Here is a 22916-nt window from a genome sequence, read left to right as displayed (position 1 = left end):
GATTTTTAGGAGCTCCCAGTTATCTGGTTTCTCTTCATCATTTTTGGTAATGTTTTGTATTCTGTTTATGCCCTGTATTAGGGCTCCTAGGGTTGTCCCTATTTTTTCTTCCATGATCTTTATCGTTTTAGTCTTTATGTTTAGGTCTTTGATCCACTTGGAGTTAGTTTTTGTGCATGGTGTGAGGTATGGGTCCTGTTTCATTCTTTTGCAAATGGATATCCAGTTATGCCAGCACCATTTGTTAAAAAGACTATCATTTCCCCAATTGACTGACACTGGTCCTTTGTCAAATATCAGCTGCTCATACATGGATGGATTTATATCTGGATTCTCAATTCTGTTCCATTGGTCTATGTGCCTGTTGTTATACCAGTACCAGGCTGTTTTGACTACTGTAGCTGTATAATAGGTTCTGAAATCAGGTAAGGTGAGGCCTCCCACTTTCTTCTTCTTTTTCAGTAATGCTTTGCTTATCTGGGGGTTCTTTCCCTTCCATATGAAATTAGTGATTTGTTTCTCTATCCCCTTAAAATATGACATTGGTATTTGGATTGGAAGTGCGTTATATGTATAGATGGCTTTTGGTAGAATAGACGTTTTTACTATGTTAAGTCTTCCTATCCATGAGCAGGGTATGTTTTTCCCCTTAAGTATGTCCTTTTGAATTTCTTGTAGCAGAGTTTTATAGTTTTCTTTGTATAGGTCTTTTACATCCTTGGTAAGATTTATTCCTAAGTATTTTATCTTCATGGGGGCTACTGTGAATGGTATTGATTTGGTTATTTCCTCTTCGGTGTTCTTTTTGTTGATGTAGAGGAATCCAAGTGATTTTTGTATGTTTATTTTATAACCTGAGACTCTGCCAAACTCTTCTATTAGTTTCAGTAGTTTTCTGGAGGATTCCTTAGGGTTTTCCATGTATACGATCATGTCATCTACAAATAGTGATAGCTTTACTTCCTCCTTGCCGATCTGGATACCCTTTATTTCTTTGTCTAGCCTAATTGCCCTGGCTAGGACTTCAAGTACGATGTTGAATAAGAGCGGTGATAAAGGGCATCCTTGTCTGGTTCCCGTTCTCAAGGGAAATGCTTTCAGGTTCTCTCCATTTAGAGTGATACTGGCTGTTGGCTTTGCATAGATGCCCTTTATTATGTTGAGGAATTTTCCTCCAATTCCTATTTTGGTAAGAGTTTTTATCATAAATGGGTGTTGAACTTTGTCAAATGCCTTTTCTGCATCTATTGATAAGATCATGTGGTTTTTATCTTTTGTTTTATTTATGTGATGGATTACATTAATGGTTTTTCTGATATTAAAGCAGCCTTGCATACCTGGTATAAATCCCACTTGATCAGGGTGAATTATTTTTTTGATGTGTTTTTGGATTCTATTGGCTAGAATTTTGTTGAGGATTTTTGCATCTATGTTCATGAGGGATATAGGTCTAAAATTTTCTTTTTTTGTAATGTCTTTACCTGGTTTTGGTATCAGGGAGATGGTAGCTTCATAGAATGAGTTGGGTGGTATTCCGTCTTTTTCTATGCTTTGAAATACCTTCAGTAGTAGTGGTGTTAGGTCTTCTCTGAAGGTTTGGTAGAACTCTGCAGTGAAGCCGTCTGGGCCAGGACTTTTTTTTGTTGGAAGGTTTTTGATTACCGTTTCAATCTCTTTTTTTGTTATGGGTCTATTTAGTTGTTCTACTTCTGAATGTGTTAGTTTAGGTAGGTAGTAATTTTCCAAGAATTTATCCATTTCTTCTAGGTTTTCAAATTTGTTAGAGTACAATTTTACGTAGTAATCTGAAATGATTCTTTTAATTTCATTTGGTTCTGTTGTGATGTGGTCCTTCTCGTTTCTTATTCGGGTTATTTGTTTCCTTTCCTGTTTTTCTTTAGTCAGTCTAGCCAATGGTTTATCAATTTTGTTAATTTTTTCAAAGAACCAGCTTTTGGCTTTGTTAATTCTTTCAATTGTTTTTCTGTTCTCTACTTCATTTAGTTCAGCTCTAATTTTTATTATTTGTTTTCTTCTGGTGCCTGATGGGTTCTTTTGTTGCTCACTTTCTATTTGTTCAAGTTGTAGGGACAGTTCTCTGATTTTGGCTCTTTCTTCTTTTTGTATGAGTGCATTTATCGATATAAATTGGCCTCAGCACTGCTTTTGCTGTGTCCCAGAGGTTTTGATAGGAAGTATTTTCATTCTCGTTGCATTCTATGAATTTCCTTATTCCCTCCTTGATGTCTTCTATAACCCAGTCTTTTTTCAGGAGGGTCTATTGATTTCTAGCTTCATTGCCTTGTGGTCTGAGAAGCTATTGATTTCTAGCTTCATTGATTTCAAGCTTCATTGCCTTGTGGTCTGAGAAGATGCTTTGTAATATTTCGATGTTTTGGACTCTGCAAAGGTTTGTTTTATGACCTAATATGTGGTCTATTCTAGAGAATGTTCCATGTGCGCTAGAAAAAAAAGTATACTTTGCAGCAGTTGGGTGGAGAGTTCTGTATAAGTCTATGAGGTCAAGTTGGTTGATTGTTGTAAGTAGGTCTTCCGTGTCTCTATTGAGCTTCTTACTGGATGTCCTGTCCTTCTCCGAAAGTGGTGTATTGAAGTCTCCTACTATAAATGTGGAGGTGTCTATCTCACTTTTCAATTCTGTTAAAATTTGATTTATGTATCTTGCAGCCCTGTCATTGGGTGCGTAAATATTTAATATGGTTATGTCTTCCTGATCAATTGTCCCTTTTATCATTATATAGTGTCCTTCTTTATCCTTTGTGGCGGATTTAAGTCTAAAGTCTATTTTGTCAGAAATTAATATTGCTACTCCTCTTCTTTTTTGCTTATTATTTGCTTGATATATATTTTTCCATCCTTTGAGTTTTAGTTTGTTTGTGTCTCTAAGTCTAAGGTGTGTCTCTTGTAGGCAGCATGTAGATGGATCGTGTTTCTTTATCCAGTCCGTGACTCTCTGTCTCTTTATTGGTGCATTTAGTCCATTTACATTCAGCATAATTATAGATAAATAAGTTTTTAGTGCTGTCATTTTGATGCCTTTTCATTTGTGTTGTTGGCCATTTCATTTTTCCACATACTTTTTTGTGCTGAGGCGTTTTTCTTAGTAGATTGTGAGATCCTCATTTTCATAATGTTTAACTTTATGTTTGTTGAGTCGTTACGTTTTTCTTGGCTTTTTTCTTGAGTTATGGAATTGATATTCCTTTTTGTGGTTACCTTATTATTTACCCCTATTTTTCTAAGTAAAAACCTAACTTGTATCGTTCTGTATCACCTTGTATCACTCTCCATCTGGCAGTTCAATGCCTCCTGTATTTAGTCCCTCTTTTTGATTATTGTGATCGTTTATCTATTGATTTCCATGATTTCCTGTTATGTGTATTATTTTGTTTATTTATTTATTTATTAGAATTAATCTTAATTTGTTTGTTTTTGTGCTTTCCCTATTTGAGTTGCGTTGATATCAGGACGTTCTGTTTTGTGACCTTGTATTGTGCTGGTACCTGATATTATTGGTCATCAGGCCAAACAATCTCCTTTAGCATTTCTTGCAGTCTTGGTTTAGTTTTTGCAAATTCTCTAAACTTGTGTTTATCTGTAAATATCTTAATTTCTCCTTCATATTTCAGAGAGAGTTTTGCTGGATATATGATCCTTGGCTGGCAGTTTTTCTCCTTCAGTGCTCTGTATACGTCGTTCCATTCCCTTCTTGCCTGCATAGTTTCTGCTGAGTAGTCTGAACTTATTCTTATTGATTCTCCCTTGAAGGAAACCTTTCTTTTCTCCCTGGCTGCTTTTAAAATTTTCTGTTTGTCTTTGGTTTTGGCAAGTTTGATGATAATATGTCTTGGTGTTTTTCTTTTTGGATCAATCTTAAATGGGGTTCGATGAGCATCTTGGATAGATATCCTTTCGTCTTTCATGATGTCAGGGAAGTTTTGTGTCAGGAGTTCTTCAACTATTTTCTCTGTGTTTTCTGTCCCCCCCTGCCTGTTCTGGGACTCCAATCACTCGCAAGTTATCCTTCTTGATAGAGTCCCACATGATTCTTAGGGTTTCTTCATTTTTTTAAATTCTTTTATCTGATTTTTTTTCAGCTATGTTGGTGTTGATTCCCTGGTCCTCCAGAAGTCCCAGTCTACATTCTAATTGCTCGAGTCTGCTCCTCTGACTTTCTATTGCATTGTCTAATTCTGTAATTTTATTGTTAATCTTTTGGATTTCTACATGCTGTCTCTCTATGGATTCTTGCAACTTATTAATTTTTCCACTATGTTCTTGAATAATCTTTTTGAGTTCTTCAACAGTTTTATCAGTGTGTTCCTTGGCTTTTTCTGCAGTTATCCTAATTTCATTTGTGATATCTTTAAGCATTCTGTAAATTAGTTTTTTATATTCTGTATCTGATAATTCCAGGATTGTATCTTCATTTGGGAAAGATTTTGATTCTTTTGTTTGGGGGGTTGGAGAAGTTGTCATGGTCTGTTTCTTTATGTGGTTTGATATGGACTTCTGTCTCTGAGCCATCACTGGGAAACTAAATTTTCCAGGTAATCAGCTAAAAAAAAATGCAGTCAGATCCCTATCTGAATTCTCCCTCTGGCTCAGGGTATTCGGATGTTAATGGAGCCGCCTGGTACGCTGGCTCCTAGTTCTGAAAGCGATTGCTGTCTGCCCGTATTTATTCGTTCTCCGTCTCTAAGTCTGTGTTTTTTGTTCAGAGTTCGTAGATTGTTATGTATATGATCGATTCACTTGTTTTTCCGAGTCTTTGTTGCAAGAGGGATCCGCGGTAGCATCCACCTAGTCCGCCATCTTGGCCCCGCTTCCCATCCTTGTTTATTTTTTTTACAGCACTCTTGTATGTTTTTTTTTCCCCCTAGCACTTGGTGGCAGTGGGTTTCTTTTTTCTTTTTTAGTGGTAGCACTGTTATGGGTTTGTTCTTTTTAAAGGTATTTTATATTATCAAGGACTTTAGGTAAGGAGAGGAGACAGAGCCATGTGCTCATTCTGCTGTGTGCAAATTCCATATTTAAATGGGGTAAAGCGTTGTTACATAGCAGGTTATAATGGCCCTTGCCTTCTGAGGGCTTATGCTCTGAGGGAGGTGGTGATGTCACACCATTTTGATACAATACATTTTGAGCTATAATGGGCTGACTTGGGTGTGGGGAAAGGGTTCTGTAGAGCATGGTGAAGGTGGGGGTGACTGATAGAGAAGGTCCCTGGACCCTCTGGAAAGGGGCCTCAGGCAATGGAAAAGGGCCCAGTATATGTAGAATACATTAGCTAGAACAGACGTTAAAAATCGTCTGGTCTAGGGTTGGCATAAATAGTTGTTATCTACCAGCCCTGGACTTGGTGGTCCCAGAGTTCTAGGCTGTGAGAGCAGGAAAGTGAGCAGAAGCCAGAGGCAGACCAAGGGGCATTGTTATAATCTAGAAAGGAGAGGCAGAGCAGGCATGAGAAACATCCCCTTCACGAGCTGTTGTGCAGGCAGGTGGCCTTCCAAAAGGTATGAAGGCTCAAATGTACCTTTGTCGATCTCTCCAGGCTGTAGACCTTTGGTTTAAATGAGGATGAAATTAAGTGCACGTGGATATACCCACCCAACAAGCAAGTGGCAGACACACTACGTGATCTATACCTGTACTGATTGTATCAGGAAGAGCGGTTCCAAGAAGTCGGTGGTCTTGCTCAAGGTCACAAAGCGAGTATGTTGCAGGCTTGGATTTAAGCTTGTTCAGATTCGCAGCAAGGGCGATTTCAGTACTTTACTTTTGGTCCCCTCATGGTTTTGGAGGGTTATCAGCAGGTATGCCAGTGCCCAGTGGGTTGCTCAATGGAAAGTTAATATAAGTAATAATGAAACTCTTGGCTCCCTAGTCAGGGGAGGCGGATCCAGCACCAGTTCTCTCCCTGCCTGCTCCCTGGACAAGAGTCCCTCTCGTTCTACATCTAGACGTGCATCGTGCAGATGTGTATGTGTGCACCTGTGTCCTCAGAGACCCACCTGAAGAGGAGCAGCACAGCTTGAGGGAAGGTCTGAAAGTTGTTGTTCCGGTTGATCTCTGTGGTATCATTCAGGGCAATTTTTCCAAATACCTAGGAGAGAGAGAAGAGGTCTTTGGTGGGTCCTGGGCAGAGAGGTTCCCCATTCCCACCCATTGTTCAATGGTCTCTTCAGAGGTCACAGCTGACCCTGGAGCAGGACGGCTGTGCATAAGTTGGATAAAGTCACTTGATATGAGGTCACCTGGCAGTGCAATGTGGGGGGCAGGCACCGACTGCCCTGTTGGGCCTCACATCCCAATTCTCCACAACAGAAAAGCGTAAGAAGAGTCTCACGGGCCCTCAGGAAAAGTCACTGTGGCCCCATGGGAGCTGGAGGCTGAGAGTGGGTGGGCACTCAGATTGGGCCTCTCACCAATGAGAAGGACTCGTGGGCCTTCTTTTCTTCGCCATTTTAGCTCTGCATCCCCAGCACTCTTCCAAATTTAGCTCTTGAATTTTGGGTGATATGGAATGAGAGATCTTACACTTTAGCAAGGCTAATTCATCTCGGAAATCAGAGGCCTCCTACTTCCCCCAGCCTTTTAAAGCTACATTTATCTTAGAAGCTGCCACCCCTTATCAGGTGGCTAGGTTGCTCTTTTAATCTCAAAGGGCTTTGCTCTGTGAACCTTTGGGCCTTTCTGCAATGGAGCACACAGGGGAATCTTAAGGCACTGTGAGGAAAAGCTCCCTGTTAGTGTGGAGTGCTGGATTGGGGCGGGGGGGCGGTTTCCATGTGGAGCTCAGCTGGAGCCCTGAAGGGAGGTTGAAGAGCTCTGGGCTTGGGTAGAAGGCACAGTGGGCCTGGTGAGGTAAGGCCCCTGGAGACTGCTGCTTTTTGTGTAATGGGAACAGAATTTTCCTTCCTTTTTCCCTCCCTTCCTTCCCTCTTCCCTCTCTTCCTTACCTTTTCTCTTTTCCCTTCCCTTCCCTTTCCCTGCTTATCCCTTCTTTTCCCCTCCCTCCCTCTCCTCTCTCCACTTCCTCCCTCCTTCCTTCCTCTTGGTCCTTAGCTTCTCCTGAAGGACATGGTGTTGGGGGTAGTTCTCAGGCCCATCCGGAGGCCTGGACAAGATGGGGATACTTTTCAGCATACCCTGATGACGTTACCTCAGAAGGATCTGTGTCTCTCCTGAGGCCTGCTGCATAATTTGGGAGTGTTTCCCCTACCTGGAGCAGAACCCAGGCTGAGGCCATGGGGGGAGGAGCTCTTGAGCTCCTGTATCCTGCACTTGGCCTTTGACCCTGCTGCCTCCAAGGCATCCATGTAGGAGGAAGCTCCTTTTCCTGTGACTTTTTTGGCCTCAGAAGGCAGAGGAGGTGGAGGGAAAGAGGGACAACCAGAAGCAAGAGCTAGTGGAGGAGGGGGCAGGGAGCTGGGAAGAGACAAAGTATGAGGCAAAGGAGCAGCTGAGGCATGGGACAGCTCTTCCTACCTGCATTCCAATCACAGCGTAGATGAAGAACAGCATCACGATCAAGAGAGCCACGTAGGGCAAAGCCTGGAAGGAAGCACAGGCTGCCGTGAGGCCATGAGGCCTTCCGGGAGCAGGCTGCCTGCTGAGGTGGAGTCCCTTCCCAGGAAGCTCCCTGTCCTCCCTCTCTGCAGCCATTGGTTGCTGCCTGGCTTGTTGGGGAGAGGGGAACCATTTCCAAGAGTCCCACAGAAGTCCTGGGCACCTGGGGAAGGGCCTGAGAAATAGGCACTCACTTTTCATGTTAGCTTGGTTTTAATCCCCTGAGAAAAGCAGGCTGCAGAGTAACCAGTGGAATGTGATACCACTTCAGTAAGAAGAATGACTACCAGTATATTGAGAAGGCAGTTTTAATTCTCCTGGAGTCCAGATTTCTGGGTCCATGGAGTTGGGTGACCCACTCAGGCAATCTGCCCTTAGGTGTCCTTTTGAACCTTCAGCCTTTAAGGGACCGTTTTCCTAAAGTCACCTTCCAGTCAACCAACAGCTTAATAAGCAGCTAAGCGGAGCGTTTGGCCTTAGGCATTGGGCTCTTTTAGAGAATTATCTATGTGGAGCCAGTTTTGAGGAGCGAGAACCCCAGGGTGTGACTGGAAAACATATGGCTTGTCCTTAGTGACTCTGTTTCTCCAATCAACCTGGAACCCTGCATGTGTTGTGACTCCATCTCCTGAGAAATTAACAATGACCTGTTTAACCCGTTTTCACTATCCCCTCTTCTGAGCACCTTCCCAATTAGTTGGGCTGAGTTACAGTTGACGCTGTCCGATTCGAATCATATCTACTCACAATAAATATATCCTGTTACACTAATTTTTTGGTGTTTCTCTGTGCATTCAGGTTTTTGACAATATATTGTTTGAGCCAGCAGAAATACATGGAAGAGTACATATGAAGCTAATAGCGGCTACCTCTCGGTGGACTGGGGTGGAGGCAGGTTACCACCCCTTTCTTAAACAGCTTTATGTTGTTTCAGTACCTGTAACTAGAAGGTATTACAACTGTACTAAAAACATTTCATAAGAAAAAACTTAAAAGAAAAAACTCATGGGCTTAAATCCAATTTTGCCGCTTTCTAGCTATAGGAACTTGGGCACATAACTTAATCTCTCTGAGCCTCAGTTTTCCCTGGTATGAAAAATGGGAATAATAACAACTACCTCTTGGGGGATTGTGCGGTTTAAACAATTTAAGGTACATGAAGTGCTCAGCGCAGCGTCTTGCACATAGTTGGGTTCCCTACGTTTTACTCATTCAGTACCACCTGTTGGGCAGCTTAAACAATTTAGTTTTCTAGAGCCTCCGCCGCTTCTCCTGCAGAGTGGCATTGCAGGGACTCAACAGTGATTATGGAATGATGGCGTCTTGGATGAAGGAGATTGAAGCTCGCTGCCTCCTCAGAAAATGCTTTGTCAACCTCCCACTAGATGGCACTGCTAGATCACAGAGAAGCTTTTTTGGTTCGGTTGGAACTCCCACCCCAAATTCAAGCATGTTCCTTCCAGTAACCCCAGAGATGGGTATGATGGGTGATGGGTATGTTGGGGGCCTGTATTTTCCTTCAGAGCCCTGGCGCCCTGAGTCCTGCTCCCACCAGGGCTGATGGTTTCAGGCTCCCCAGAGAGCCCTTGGGGCCGAGACAGGCATGGACCGAAGGTCTCAGGGGAAGGCAGGCAGGGCTGGTGGAGGGTTGAGGAGAAATCTAGTAAATGATGGAATGAACATGTGGGTTTTGGGGAGGGTGTACTATGGGCTTGGGGAGCCCATGATATCCCACTCCTCAAGCGTAAATGGGCCACACTGTTTGGACCCGGAGGCACCTGCTGGTTATAAGATTGTTCAATTCCATCCCAGACACAGATGCTAGGGAGGGAAAGGCAGGCTGCTTCTCAGGGAGGCACTGCTTCCTCTCACAGTCTCCTGGGCCTCCTCTTCCCTGAGGGTCCACAAACCCTGGCCAGAGCGGGTGTGAGGGCTGGTGACCTGAAGAGGGATGAGGTGGGTGAAGGAGGCCCTCTCACCCAACCCCCATGCCCACATCATGCTGGCTAAGGAGGGAGGACTTCTGGGCTCACTGGTTTGTCTCAGGGGGTGAGACTGTGTGTGTGTGTGTTAGAGGGCAGAGCATTTAACTTAGATGATAGGATGAGGCCTAGAGACGTGTGGCAAATATACTTCCATTTTCTTTCTTCTGAAATTAGGTTGGTATTTATTTCCTTTGCTACAACCAGATACATATTGGCATGTTTTAAATCTTTTGTTACACGGATTCTTGGGAGGGGAGGATGGTTTTGGGTGTGTGTTGGCGTAGTAGTTAAGTGCTACGGCTGCTAACCAAAGGGTCGGCAGTTCGAATCTGCCAGGCGCTCCTTGGAAACTCTGTGGGGCAGTTCTACTCTGTCCTGTAGGGTCGCTATGAGTCAGAATTGACTGGACAGCACTGGGTTACTGGGTTATGTATATCTGGATCATTCATTTAAACTGTAAGCTCCTTGAGGGTGTGGGTGGCATCTTCTTTCTGCTTGCAGCACCCACCACCTGCACAGAGAGCAGAACTCCTGAGAAGGGACTCATGGGAGAGTTTCCCTGTCTAGGAGTGGGAAAGGTCTCACAGGACAGGCAGTACAGTCAGAATAACAGTGCATCGTCGTCCTTTCTGACCTGGAAGTCAACCATGGATGGTAGAAGCCTCATGGGAGGGGATTCTGGAGGGCTCAGAGCAGGGAGAGCATGGGAGCCAGACCTTCTGAAAGGTCACCATTTGGTTGGGAATCGGCTGGGCCCAGTCTGAGGACTGGTTATAGGGAGTGTAGCCAGGTGGGGTGTCGGGGTAAGGCTGGACTAGAACCCAGAGCCCTTGGTGGCTGGTCCAGTAAAGATTTAAAGAGCCTCAGTGACAACTCCCAGGGAGGCACTGCATGGAGGGGCATCCTTTGGAATGGGACTCTGAAGCTGTCAGGAGCCCCCCGACTGGCAGGGCCTCTTTCCTATGACTGCGACTACAGCCATGTGGCACACTGGCCAGGGCAGTGGACATGGAAGGCTACTCTCCGGTGCTGGAGAGTATCTTTATCTCAGGAAGTCTGACAGTGGTACTTCCATGGGAGGAGAGAAGCCTGCCCTTAGCATCAGGCCAGGAAGCTAGAAGCCAGTTTCTTCTTAGAAGTTTCTTCAGCTCCTGAGGCAGTTTTACTCTGCCCTACAGGGTCACTATGAGTTGGAATCGACTTGACAGCAATGGGTTTGGTTTTCCAGCCCTGGTGATGCGGTGGTTAAATGCTCGGCTGCTAAACAAAAGGTCGGTGGTTCAAATCCGCCAGCCGCTCCACGGGAGAAAGATGTGGCAGTCTGCTTCTGTAAAGATTTACAGCCTCGGAAATCGTATGGGGCAGTTCTACTCTGTCCTATAGGGTCGCTATGAATCAGAATCGACTCGATGGCCAAGGGTTTGGGTTTTTTTGGTTATACCACTTATCTTCCAGGAGTCCAAGTGAGCTAACGGAGCTTTGCTGCTTTTTAACTTCAGACTTACATAACACTCCTCAGAGCTGGCCAAGGGCAATAATTGTTTTGTTTTCACAGATAGAAAACTATGGCTGAGAAAAGAGAATTAATTATGTAGTTAGGCAACCCTGTGCCCCTATGAGAGGGCGCTCTCCCCTCTAGCGGAGTGACACCAGGGTCCCCGAGAGCAGGGGGAAGTATACAGACAGGTACAGTCTGCAGACATGGCTGAAATGCTCACTGGGGGATGGTGACAGCCAGCTGCTAAAAATGTTAGAATTGAAAGGGCTGTAGAGGTTATGAGATTATCAGGAAGAGTAACTCTCTGTGATTTCTGTGTGTGTTCCATACCACAGGATTCCTTTGTTCAGTAAAGTCTTGCAGAGAAATACACAAATGAGCAAGGAGAGCAGAACCATTTCTGCCTCCCCCTCATATTCCCTCCTTCTCTGCCCGACTTTGGGGAAGTCTGGGGCTCCAGGAGCATGCTTTTGAATACCACAAACCTAGTCTAGCCCTCTCATTTTAGAAATGAGGAAAGCAGAGCCCAGAGAAGCAGAGTTGCCACCACGTGGCTAGTAAGTGGCCAGAGTAAGGACTGGCCCCAGGTCGTCTGAATCCTAGAGTGGTATCGATTCCCCTACTGTATTGCATCCCACATGGTTCAGGAGCACCAGGTGGAAGCTAGACTGGAGCCCCTTGTTCACCCCTACTTCCTGGGAGGTAAGGAGGTGCTCCTCCTTCAGGCTGTGCTAAGAGTAGGGAGGTGGCGCAGGCTACCTGGAAGGACTTGATGAAGGTCCACAGCAGGGTCCGGATACCCTCGCCACGGCTCAACAGCTTAACCAGGCGCATGACCCGGAAGAGGCGGAAGAAGGTGATGGAGATGCGGGAGTTCTCTTCTGCGTTCTGGAATCCATTGGCAATAGGAGGTAGTAGTTAAGATGGCAACAGAGAGGTTTAGGCAAGAATGGGGTGGGCCCTGCTCTGAGAAATGCAGCCCTTGGTTGGAGAGGGGGCAGGTTAGGGTGGGAGTTAGCTGCACTAGACTCTCTCTCCTGGCCCACACATGGGAGGTCGGCTGTCCATCTTTTCTAGGTAAAAAATCCAGCCCCATGGTCTTTGCAGAGCCAAGCTGTGCCCAGGCCCCTAAGTCCGTGGCCCGATTTTCCTATTCTCCCCTCTTCCCCTTCGCTCCTAGTTCTTAACCCCCTGGGTGGAACAACTGAAGATTCCAAAGGAACTTCAATATGTTTTGAAATCTAGCCCCACAGCCAGCTGTCCTCTGCACAAGCAGGCCCTGATGCTGAGGAGGTAGCCCCAGCTCCTCCCATGCCTGGCTTTGCTGGGGCTCCTGAGCCCAGTAGGACCTGGCTCTCTGGTAAGCTAGGCGAGTAGATGGCCCTCCATTGCTGCAGCCTTAGGGATGATTCCACTGGGGATCCTGGTAGGCAGAGTGGGCAGAGATTTCGGGGGGTCCATGTTGGCTGCCCACTGGAGGGATCTCATGCCCTGGCTGCTTGGGACCCCAGCACTTCTCTGTGTCACTCCCTTCTAGCTCACATAGTCTCTGCCCCATACTTGCCTTGTGGGAAGGGGCTGGGAGAGTAGAGGTGTTGCTTAGTGCTGGGGAGAGTGTCTGAGCCCTAGACAACTCCTGGCCCTGGAATATGAGGACCAAGGGGTCCTGTTCAGGGCAGGTCATCTCCCTCAGCGGAGCCCTGGAGGGGAAGGGGCAGAGGGAAGTGGAAAAGAGGCTGAGACAAACTGAAGTGGGAATCTAACGCCTAGGCTGCTGGGGGTCTGCTGGTCAAAGGCTCACCTTCAGCTGGTTGGACCCAGGAGAACCTGGGGGTCTGGGCACTTCTCTGGTCAGGGGTCAGGACAGGCTGCCCCTGTCATCTTGTGCCTCCAGAAATGAGACCCTCTTCCTGTCACACCCGGCTGGACAGGCAGTACCCCTCCCCAAGAACTAGTGCAGCTCACCCCTGCCCTGCCCCAACCCCTCCCGCTGTCAGCACTGGGAGAGAATGGACCCTTTGAGTTTCCTGTTACTGGCCCCATTCCATGCCTCCCTCAGGCAGGAAGGGAGTTGGGGTTGTCACTGGGATCCTGGTGTAGCCCTCTCCTCTCCCCTCACTCGCTTCACTTCTCTTCTTGCTTTATTGTCAATTATCTCCGGGTCAAATTCTCCCTGACTATATCCATGCCTTGCTGGCACCCCCAAGGATGCCAGGGGCACCAATGCCCCTGTGGACTCCCACAGGTCCTCCTATTTGAGCCCCAGGTCTCCTGTGACCACCACTGATGTGGCCACACGATTCCAGAGGCTGCTTAGTCACTGCTATTCAGAGCGGGCAGCCCACAGGGTGCAGGAAAATGCAGAGGCAGCCGCTACATACCAGCATGCCCACCCTCCGCCCTGGGAGGCCGCACAGAAACCAGGCCTGAAGGGTCTTGCAGTCTTCAGACTGTGCAGATCAAAGATTCAAAATATTTCTTCTATTTCAAAACTAGAGCTGCCGCAGCTCCTCCTAGAGACCCTGCTTTCCTCAAGGTAGGGGACAGACTTCTGAGTGTTTGGGGCCTGTGAAGCCGGCTGCTGGCGGGCCAGGCCATGAGCTGCAGGCAGCAATCCTTGCCCTGCCCCTGGGCTGGCGCTGCCTGTGTATTTTGAAGCCTTTGATGCCCTTAATGTCCGCATTGCTAGCACCTGTGTACCTACTTGAAATTCTATTTTCTCTCCTTGAAAAGGAGGTTGTGTTCCCTCAGCAGAGCAGGCAGAGGAGGCCTAGGGTTTTAGAACTCAGCTGTCAGTTCCACCATATTTGGGAAAGGAGGAAAAAGGAAAAAACAAGCTTAAGTGGGGAACTTCACCTGCAAGTGTCAAGAGTTTGAGAAGTGGGTGCCACTGGGGCGTCTGGATCTGATGAGTAAAAAATAAAAATAAAGCTTGCAGTTTGAATTCTACTCTGGTGTTCAGAACCCACTTCAGTCACAATCTCCCAATGCTACTCTAGAAGGAGAATGAACATATTTCTGTTTGGACACGACAGTTTCCTCTGATAAACTAAATGACAAGGCAATGAAGAAGCCGGTCCAAGTGGCTGTCCCTGTGAAGAGTGATAGAATATTCTAGAGTTCAGCCTTTCAACAAGGCTGGGATGGCTGCTTTGGGGAATACCACCAACTGACTCAATCTTATCCCCAGTTGGCTGATTTTGGGGACTCAAGGAATCAATCCACTGGTCCTTTTATAAACACACACGTGGCCCTATTTTGAAGTATGTGACAGAATCCTTTTGGAGGAGGTGGTCCCAAGGAGGCTCCAAGGTCACTCTGAGTGGCATCTCTGTCACTTTAGCCAAAGCAGTTCATAGACTCCTATATTAGGAATGGTTGAACTAAGTAAGCAATTCAGTCCCCTTTTCTGCTTCTAGCCTACTGCAGAGGAGTGGGTTTAGCCTAATTTTAATGAATTTAGGAAAATTAAGTGCAAAATGGTCGGAGTGACTAGAAATTCTATTACTCCCTCAGTAACAAATCCCAGCTTCAACCTTTTACTGTGGGCTTCAACTCAGAGTCCAAGTGGAGCTAGTAGTCATAGATACTTCATGATTATTAGGAAGTTGTCCGTTTGCCTTTCCCCCTCCAGGCTAGATCTTCTCTGTCTTTCCTCCTGTCCTAGAGGTCTTTCCCATGGCTCTCATAGGTGCCTTCTACAAATTTCCTGAATCAGATTAAGGTTTAAGACTTTAGCCAGTAAAGTCCCCAGATGTTTAACAGGAAGTGACCCTTGGGTCCAATTCTCTCCCAGTGGCTTATTAGACAGTCAGGATCACAGTGAATAATCACCCAAAGGAAAGCTCAGGGAGGTAAAAGAACACCATTACACAAACAGCGTTTTCACGGCTCACAAAAGACCAGGCAGGCAAAGCACATAACAGACATGGTGGCTACATGCAGCAGGAGGTACACTGGGCTCTGAGAGACTCTTGGAGCTGGGGTGGGTAAGAGTGGGTGGTGTTGAGAGGGAGTCACAGAAGCTGAGAGCGTGGTCTGGAGGGTTGGTCTTACCATAGAGGGAGAGCATTGGGTATGTTCAGCTGGCTTTAAAGAAAGGCAGATAGAGATAAGCTGTAATGAGTCTCCAACGAAGATGCCTGGTATTCTAGGTCTTGGTTAACACAGGAGCAACACAGTGGCAGGAGAGGGCAAAAGGAAACAAGTGAAAGAAATACAAAAGCATAGGCCTGGCAGGCTCCAGGGCATCCCCATGAGTGTTAGCTCCGTGTAGCTGGGTCCCATGTCTAGCAAGGACCCATGAGGCATTCTCCTACCTGTAACTGTCTCTGGCCACAAATTCAGTAACTCATACCCACAGATGAGTAGATGAGGTCTTCTGGATTTTGTGGATGGAGGCTTTTTAAATTTTTGTTAACCATGTGTCCTGAGATAACCTTTGAGGGCTTTCTCTTTAGCTTACCCCAGGCAGTGCCAGCATAATGAGAAAGGCATTGCCTCTTCCCAGTGCCTATCCTTGCCCACGTATATGTAAGTAAAGGAGCTCAAAGGCAATGGCCCCTTAGGTTTAGGCAAGATGGAATTCTAGTTATCACTAAAGAGGATCTGAAGAGACAGCCCTCAACCACCTCCACAGCAGGGGCTACTCCTCAAGGATTAGGCTCAGGTAGATGTCCCTTCTTAGCTGTTATTCTACAGGTATGGAGAACCTTGGCCATTGGCATGAAATAATGAGTGTGGGTTTTTTTTTTTTTTCACCTTGAAAATCCACATTTTAGGATATTATTATTAACATCTTAAGAAAATGTTTATTTTGGGGTAAAACCTGAGGGAACTGGCCTCAGTTGAGTACCTCAGTGTCAACTCTCTCCCTACTTCCTTGATGCTGTATCCATGGCTTGTAAGCACAAAGAATTCAGCCCCTGACTTATCTTGACCATCTGAGATGTTAACTCTTTCTAGGAGGTTACAGCTTGCTTTTACCCTCCACTTTCAGGTGGTTGCTCTTGTGTTTCTGTTTTTAAAGTACAACAAGGAAAACGTGTAAGGGAATTTTTGAAGGATGGAAATGTGCACAACTAGACATTTACTTGCAGACTGAAAATACTTTTTTGGTAACAGATTTCTCAGTAAAGCCATTTTTTTTTCCCCATAGCAAATTGGTAGGATGTCCTTTTTTGGGAATGGTGGTAGAGGAGATATAGGGCGAGGAAAGGGAATAGAAGGAAAGGGATGCCTCTCGGTCATCTACACAACAGATCTTGGTTTCTGCTTCATGAGGATTACCAGCTGCCAGGTCAGTCCACTTGTGGGGACGGTGTGGGGGTCATCAAATTTGGCTAGCAGGCTGAGGTAAAACATAGAAACACACATGCACACACACACACACAAGAATTTGTCAAATCTCTGAAACCACTTTTCCAATGGGGTGTGATGGTCACCATGATGGTTAGGCCTAGACAGACCTCAGGCATCCACCTCCCCTCGCAGGCTGGCCAATGTATGTGCTCCTATGTTGCTGGGTAAGAAGTTCTGTTTCTAGGGCATCCATGGGGAGGGAGTGTGAGGGTCAGAGGGAGGTAAATCTATACCACTCAAATGCCAGAGTATTAGGCAGAGTTCCCAGAAGGCTTGGGCCACTGTTCCACTACTTTGGATCCACCCAGAAAACTACTAAAGCTGCCCATTACTCATCTGAACTGGGCAAATGCTGGAAGGTCTTCTGGGTTGACCCCATTCTGAATAAGACCAAAAGTGGAGACAATTCAGAGAACCCACCCAGGTCACCTAGTTCGGGTGAAGTAACCCTTGTTGATGCTATTAGTTGCTGTTGAGTCGATCCCGACTCATGGTGACCCCATGTGTTACAGAGTAGAACTGTTCTATACGGTTTTCTTATTTTTTATTGTGCTTTAGGTGAAAGTTTACAGCTCAAGTTAGTCTCTCATACAAAAATTTATACATATATTGTTATGGGACCCTAGTTATTCTCCCTATAATGTGACAACATACTCTCCCTTTCCACCCTGGATTTCCCGTGTTCATTCAACCAGCTCCTGTCGCTTTTTGCCTTCTCATTTCGCCTCCGGGCAGGAGCTGCGCATTTAGTCTTGTGTATCTACTTAAACTAAGAAGCACACTCTTCACGAGTGTTATTTTATGTTTTATAGTCCAGTCTAATCTTTGTCTGAAGAGTTGGCTTTGGCGATGGTTTTAGTTCTAGGTTAACAGAGAGCCCAGGGACCATGTCTTATGGGGTTCCTCTAGTCTCAGTCAGACCAATAAGTCTGATCTTTTTACGTGAATTTGAGTTCTGCACCCCACTTTTCTCCCACTCCGTCAGGGACTCTCTATTGTGTCCCCTGTCAGGGCGGTCATTGGTAGCTAGGCACCATCTAGTTCAGGTCTCAGGCTGATGGAGTCTCTGGTTTATGTGGCCCATTTATCTCTTGGGCTAATATTTTCCTTGTGTCTTTGGTGTTCTTCATTCTCCTTTGCTCCAGGTGGTTTGGGACCAACTGATGCATCTTAGATGGCCGCTCGCAAGCTTTTAAGAGCCTAGACACCATTCACCAAAGTGGGATGCAGAACATTTTCTTAATAAACTTTGTTATGCCAATTGACCTAGATGTTCCCCGAAAACATGGTCCCCAGACCCCTGTCCCTGCTACTCTGTCCTTCAAATGTTTGGTTATGTTCAGGAAGCTTCTTAGCTTTTGATTTAATCCAGTTGCTCTGACTTCTCTATAGGGTTTTCTTGACTGTAATCTTTCAAAGGCAGATATCAGGCCTTTTCTTCTGCAGTACCGCTGGATGGGTTTGAACTGCCAAACTTTAGGTTAGCAGTCCAATGCAAACCATTTGTGCCACCTAGAGACCTTGAAATAAAGCTTAGTCATTTAAAAAATTAAGCTATTTATTTTACCTCTAAAACATTTTGAACCCTTATTTGCAATTCTTAAACATTTGTTTTAGCTGCCTTTTGTCTTGCTGCTTTTTAGCCTTTTCGGCTCCCATTTAAGATCTCAACAATTTAAATCAGATTTACCTCAAAATTTAGCTATAGGTCTATTCTAACTATCTTGATCATATTTTATTATTTTAATAACATGTATTAATTGAATAATCTTTATGACATGTCTGTATAACAGGAGACAAGAAGAAATCAGGAGGAGCTATGAGAGCAGTGGACAGAGGGAAGGTGGGGGCTTTTTGTTATCCGTACGATGGGTTCTATAGTCCAGGTAACAATAGCTCTCCAAAGAGTCTCACTATGGGAGAATTGGGAGACTCACTAATTAATTTTTTCTTAGGCCTTAAGCCATACTGGTCAGAGGACACTTCTGACTTACTGGAGCAGTGTTGCCTATTAACAGCTCACACAAGCTGTTCTTATGTGAGGAACTATGTTTACAAGATCCATGGCCTCAAAAATAAATAACCACTTGATCTGGGGTAAATGGTACTAACATGTGAGTAATAAAATTAAAACAAAAAAAAGCAATCACTGAGTGATTTTTATGTGAGAACAATAGGAAGAAATATAAGCGAAAAGCCTTGCCCTCAGAGAACCTGTGGTCTCCTGATACACTGGTAGACCTCTAAGGACCCCATGTAGTCATTCAAGTCTTTGACGAACCTCACCCAGCAGTAAGTGGAATCACCTGGTGAGCTAGGAGGGGAGACTGAACCAGTTGGGATTGGGCATCTCTGGTGTTCCAGGCTAAGCACCTTTAGCCCAGAGACCATGTTTGTGTTGCTTGCCACTCAAAGCTAGTACAGTCCCTTGGGAAACCACTTTGCCCCAGCTCTACTTTTTGATCTAAATTTAGAATTAGTTGGTAGTCTGGAGTATTTGTGCCATCAATCTCTGGCCCTTTCCCAGACTTGCTACCTATTCCCTTAAGTTAAGGTCTTCCTGCGGAATAAAGAGGTAGTAAGATTCCTTGAAGACTGATGCCCCATGGGCCTGGAGAGTCTTCCTACATAACCCTTCTATGGTGAGCCAACAGGGCCACTCAGCTAATCTGAACATTCTGGCTGAGTTTTAGTATGGTGCCATCTTCACTAATGTAGCTATAGTGTACATTTTTGAGCAGTCAATTCTTTCATTTTTGTTTTCTAATAAGCTAGTAATTTTCAAGGGTTTCAAGATACTGGGACAATTAATTTGTTCATCAATTGGTATCAATGACAGGAGATTATTACTCTACATCTGAGACCGAGGTAGGGCATTTTCAGAAAGAGTCCTGGCTAGTGGTTCCAGATAACAGGTTAAGGGCAAATGAAAAAGAAAACCAAATTACTTACTTCAATACACCTATGAAAAAAAAAAAAAAAAAGTGACCTTATTTTGGTATAACTGGGAATGACGATAGGAGTAGCACTGGGCAGAGGATAAAAGACATTCTCTGGGAAAACTATCTTTCTGAACTAAGTTCAGGGTCAAATTAGAAGTATCATCTCAGTGGATGAAGTCTTTATTTCTAGAATATACTCACTATTTCTTTTCATTGGGCAACTTTATCCAGGCCATACTTAGGATGAAGCCCTTGTGGCACAGTGGTTAAGAGCTCTGCTGCTAACCAAAAGATCAGTAGTTCGAAACCTATGGAGCAGTTCTTCTCTGTCCTATAGGGTCTCTACGACTCAGAATCAACTTGACAGCAAATGGGTTTGATTTTTTTTGGTTTTTAGTTAGGATGCTGAGGGATGAAACTTGGAATACTAGAGGCCAGAAGAGAAAGGGTTCTCCTAGGTACAGGGGATTTTCCCAAGAGGATGGATGTGAGTAATCAGTGGGATGTGTCTCCCAATGGCTATCTTACATTGTCTCTCTGAACAACTAAAAGGTATTTGAAAAATAGCTTCTAACCATATAAAAATGGAGAGTTTAATTTTAGCATATTTTTTTTTAGAAGGGTCAGGTTACTAGGAATTTAGGGGCTGGATAGTAGATATCTAGGCTGGACTACTCAACCAAATTGGTTAGAGAGCACTCTGAAAGGATCATAACCCATTATTGTACCCTTCCTTACATGTGAACATTGAAAGGTGCAGAGTACCTTCTGATTTCCTCCAGGCAAGGCTGGCTCTTGGCTGGGCCATGAATAGGCCCTATAGAATAGAGTTGCCCAATCCCAATAGTAGCCATTGAGACACTGTCCCTAATATTGAGGTCACTGAATTCCATGTTCCTCTGAAACAGTGGACAAAGCAGTGACATGGAGTATGTGCTACAGACCCCTATTTTGGTGGTTCTTTTTTCTGAAATCACTTGTCCAGAACTTAGAGGATTAATCTAAGATAAATTCCATTCCAAATCACCTGAAGGTCTGGGTCCAACCGGCAATTGCCCAATCACCAAGCTCTGCTTCTCTGCTGCCATTGTCATGAATCTCACTTTGACTTGATCTGCAAGTCAGGATAGCTGTCACGGTGCGGCAGAAGAGTGAGGAGTTGGGGCTTTGTTGGTGAGACACCAGAGTTAATCTAGGTTAGGAGGCAGCTATCAGGCTTGTAGAGAGAACTGGGAATGGCAGGAGTCAGGAGCTTCTAGAAACATTTGACACCTGGCCATGAAATTGGTGTCAAATGTAGGTTAAGGGAAAGTGTCCTTACTATCCTTTTATCTGCTTTTTTTTTTTTTTAAACCAGGAGAAATGCCAGGAACTAAAGAGTGGCCCTATAGATATGGAGGAATCAGGAGATGCTGAATCTCAGAGCCTCTGGAGATGGTAGCAGGGAGAAGAATTTTAAGGTGTGAAATAAAGCACATTGTAAACTGTAAGCCTTCTAAAGTTGAACAAAGAGGCTACTTGCAAAGAGATATGCAAAGTTTAAATAAGCACCAGTCAACTGTGATGTAAAGTAGCTGAGGGTATATGTCAAGGGCCTATAGACAGATCTAGAGGCAAATGAAGGACATACAGGTAGTCAAATGGAATTTTTAAGTAGACTGCCCATTTTGGTCCTGGTGTGAATGGAGAAATGGAAATGAGTCCGGGGAGGAGGAAAACAAGGGAAATTATGAGGGAGGGAAAAGGACTGGACAGTAGACGGCAGGGAACAAGTCAAGGTAAAACCAAAAGATGGAAGGTGGAGAGTAGAAAGAACAACTCCTCCCACCCGCATATTGGAAAGCCATTGGTTTCATCTGTTTCTCCAAAGTGAAATTCTAGCTAGAAGGGGAAAGGCCTTTCTTGTATCTTTGTAGTTATAAGCACGCAGTTGGAATGCCCCTTCAGAATCCCCCTTGGAGGTGGTCCTTGGACCCAAAGGGGACTGATAGAGATACCTGGAGCATGGAGGTTAGAGGTTCCTGACTCTCCCTGGCCCTTCCCGTCTTTTTGTGTAAACTGTGGAAGACTGACTGTTCTGACTAGCTGTATTGTTACCTACCCAGTGGCCAGCTCATGTGGCTGGAATCAGCTTAAGCCTCAGGAATCACTATGTTATTCACCTGCAATATGATGGCCCTCAGGTGCTACTACCTGCCAGAAACAGGCTAAACAAGACTGACTACAAAACTGCCAGGGTAGTTTTATCTTCCCCTGGGAAGGACAGTCAGTATCTAATCATTCAAACAAACAAATGAACAAACCTATGAAGAATAAATGAATGAAACCAGCTTGTCAACAGTGTTAATGACATCAAATAATAGCATATGAGACAGAGAAATAGAGTGCTCAGAAGGACAGAGAAAGGGAGAGAGGGACAGTGAGAGTGAGAAACAGTGAGAGAGAGAGAACTCAGAAAGACAAAGAAAGGGAGAGAGTGAGGAGGGGGAATGTGAGGGAGAAAAGGGAGAGGGAGAAAGAGTGAGAGAAGGACACTTACAGGACAAACAACAAACAAACTGAACAAAGACAGGTGATTATCAGGGTAGGAGCAGTAAATATGAGAGCAAATGGATGTAACAGACATTGTGGGTATGTCAGAGCTTGCCCGAGGTATAGCTCTTCTCACCTTCTCCACTAGGCCATGGAACCTTCTAAGTCCCTTTGCTTTGGAGGCTCTCTGGCAAATAGCTCAGCGGCAGCTTGCTCAGCCCATAAGAACTACAGTAGTAGACACTGGTGAGCACACAGATTGCTGTCTGGCCAAACCAAGGGGTGGGTCATGACAGCTTTCTTCCACACTTCTTACTTTAGGGGACAGAATACTGCAGCGGGGCCAAGGGAGAGGGTTGTATGTGGGTCCAAAAGATGAGAATAAGGGAAGAAGATGAAAGAAACCTAGAGGAAAACAAAAAGTGAAGCAACCGTGGTCAGAAGGCAGAGGGCAAGGGGGGGCCTTGGCATGTTGCAGCTGTCAGAACACTCAAGGAAATCTAATCAGTTGAATTAAGAACTCAAATCAGGATGCCCGTAAAAACCAAGTTCCCATGGACTTTCAGGTCAAACCCACAGGACACTTCTCAAGGCAGAAGCTTTTGGGAAAACTTGTTGTACCAGGCCCCTCTATCAGGCCCATCTCTCTGTTCTACCACGTCTGACCTCACGGTGCTCCCTGCCTCCTGGCTACATGGCAAGCCTCACTCTAGAGAGGCCTAAGGGGTTTCTGGCCCCTCCATTTCCAAATGGACTGCTGATGGCCAGATGGCTTGTCTCACTCCCAGTAATAAATATGGCTCTGCCAAGCCTCTCAAGAGCCAGCTTTATTTCTAAGCAGAGAAAAAAATTACCTCAGTAGAACAACTATACGGGTGGAGGGTGGGGAGGTACTGTAACAAAAATACCTTCATCACTCGGATGTTAGGTTCCTGAAGTCTCTAACCTGACTTCTAAAGAGAAGGTAATGCTCAACCTAAAGACTGAGTATATCTAATGTTATCT

At 45.1% G+C, this 22916-nt stretch overlaps 1 protein-coding gene across 1 annotated transcript in view; it reads right to left on the bottom strand.

Annotated features, from left to right (window-relative positions):
• The window catches only part of CACNA1C (calcium voltage-gated channel subunit alpha1 C), a 143998-nt gene that overhangs the window by 38136 nt on the left and 82946 nt on the right, over positions 1–22916 (bottom strand). Inside the window, exons 19-21 of the mRNA XM_023548982.2 lie at positions 11836–11964; positions 7513–7578; positions 6036–6127 (exon numbers count right to left, since the gene is read on the bottom strand). Coding sequence (XP_023404750.2) covers positions 6036–6127; positions 7513–7578; positions 11836–11964 — 287 coding nt within the window. The remainder of the gene's footprint in view (positions 1–6035; positions 6128–7512; positions 7579–11835; positions 11965–22916) is intronic.

Source organism: Loxodonta africana, chromosome 4 (assembly GCF_030014295.1).
Source record: "Loxodonta africana isolate mLoxAfr1 chromosome 4, mLoxAfr1.hap2, whole genome shotgun sequence".
Lineage (NCBI taxonomy): Eukaryota > Metazoa > Chordata > Mammalia > Proboscidea > Elephantidae > Loxodonta > Loxodonta africana.
The sequence above is the reverse complement of the archived record's forward strand: the minus strand, read 5'-3'. Positions and strand labels throughout refer to the sequence as shown.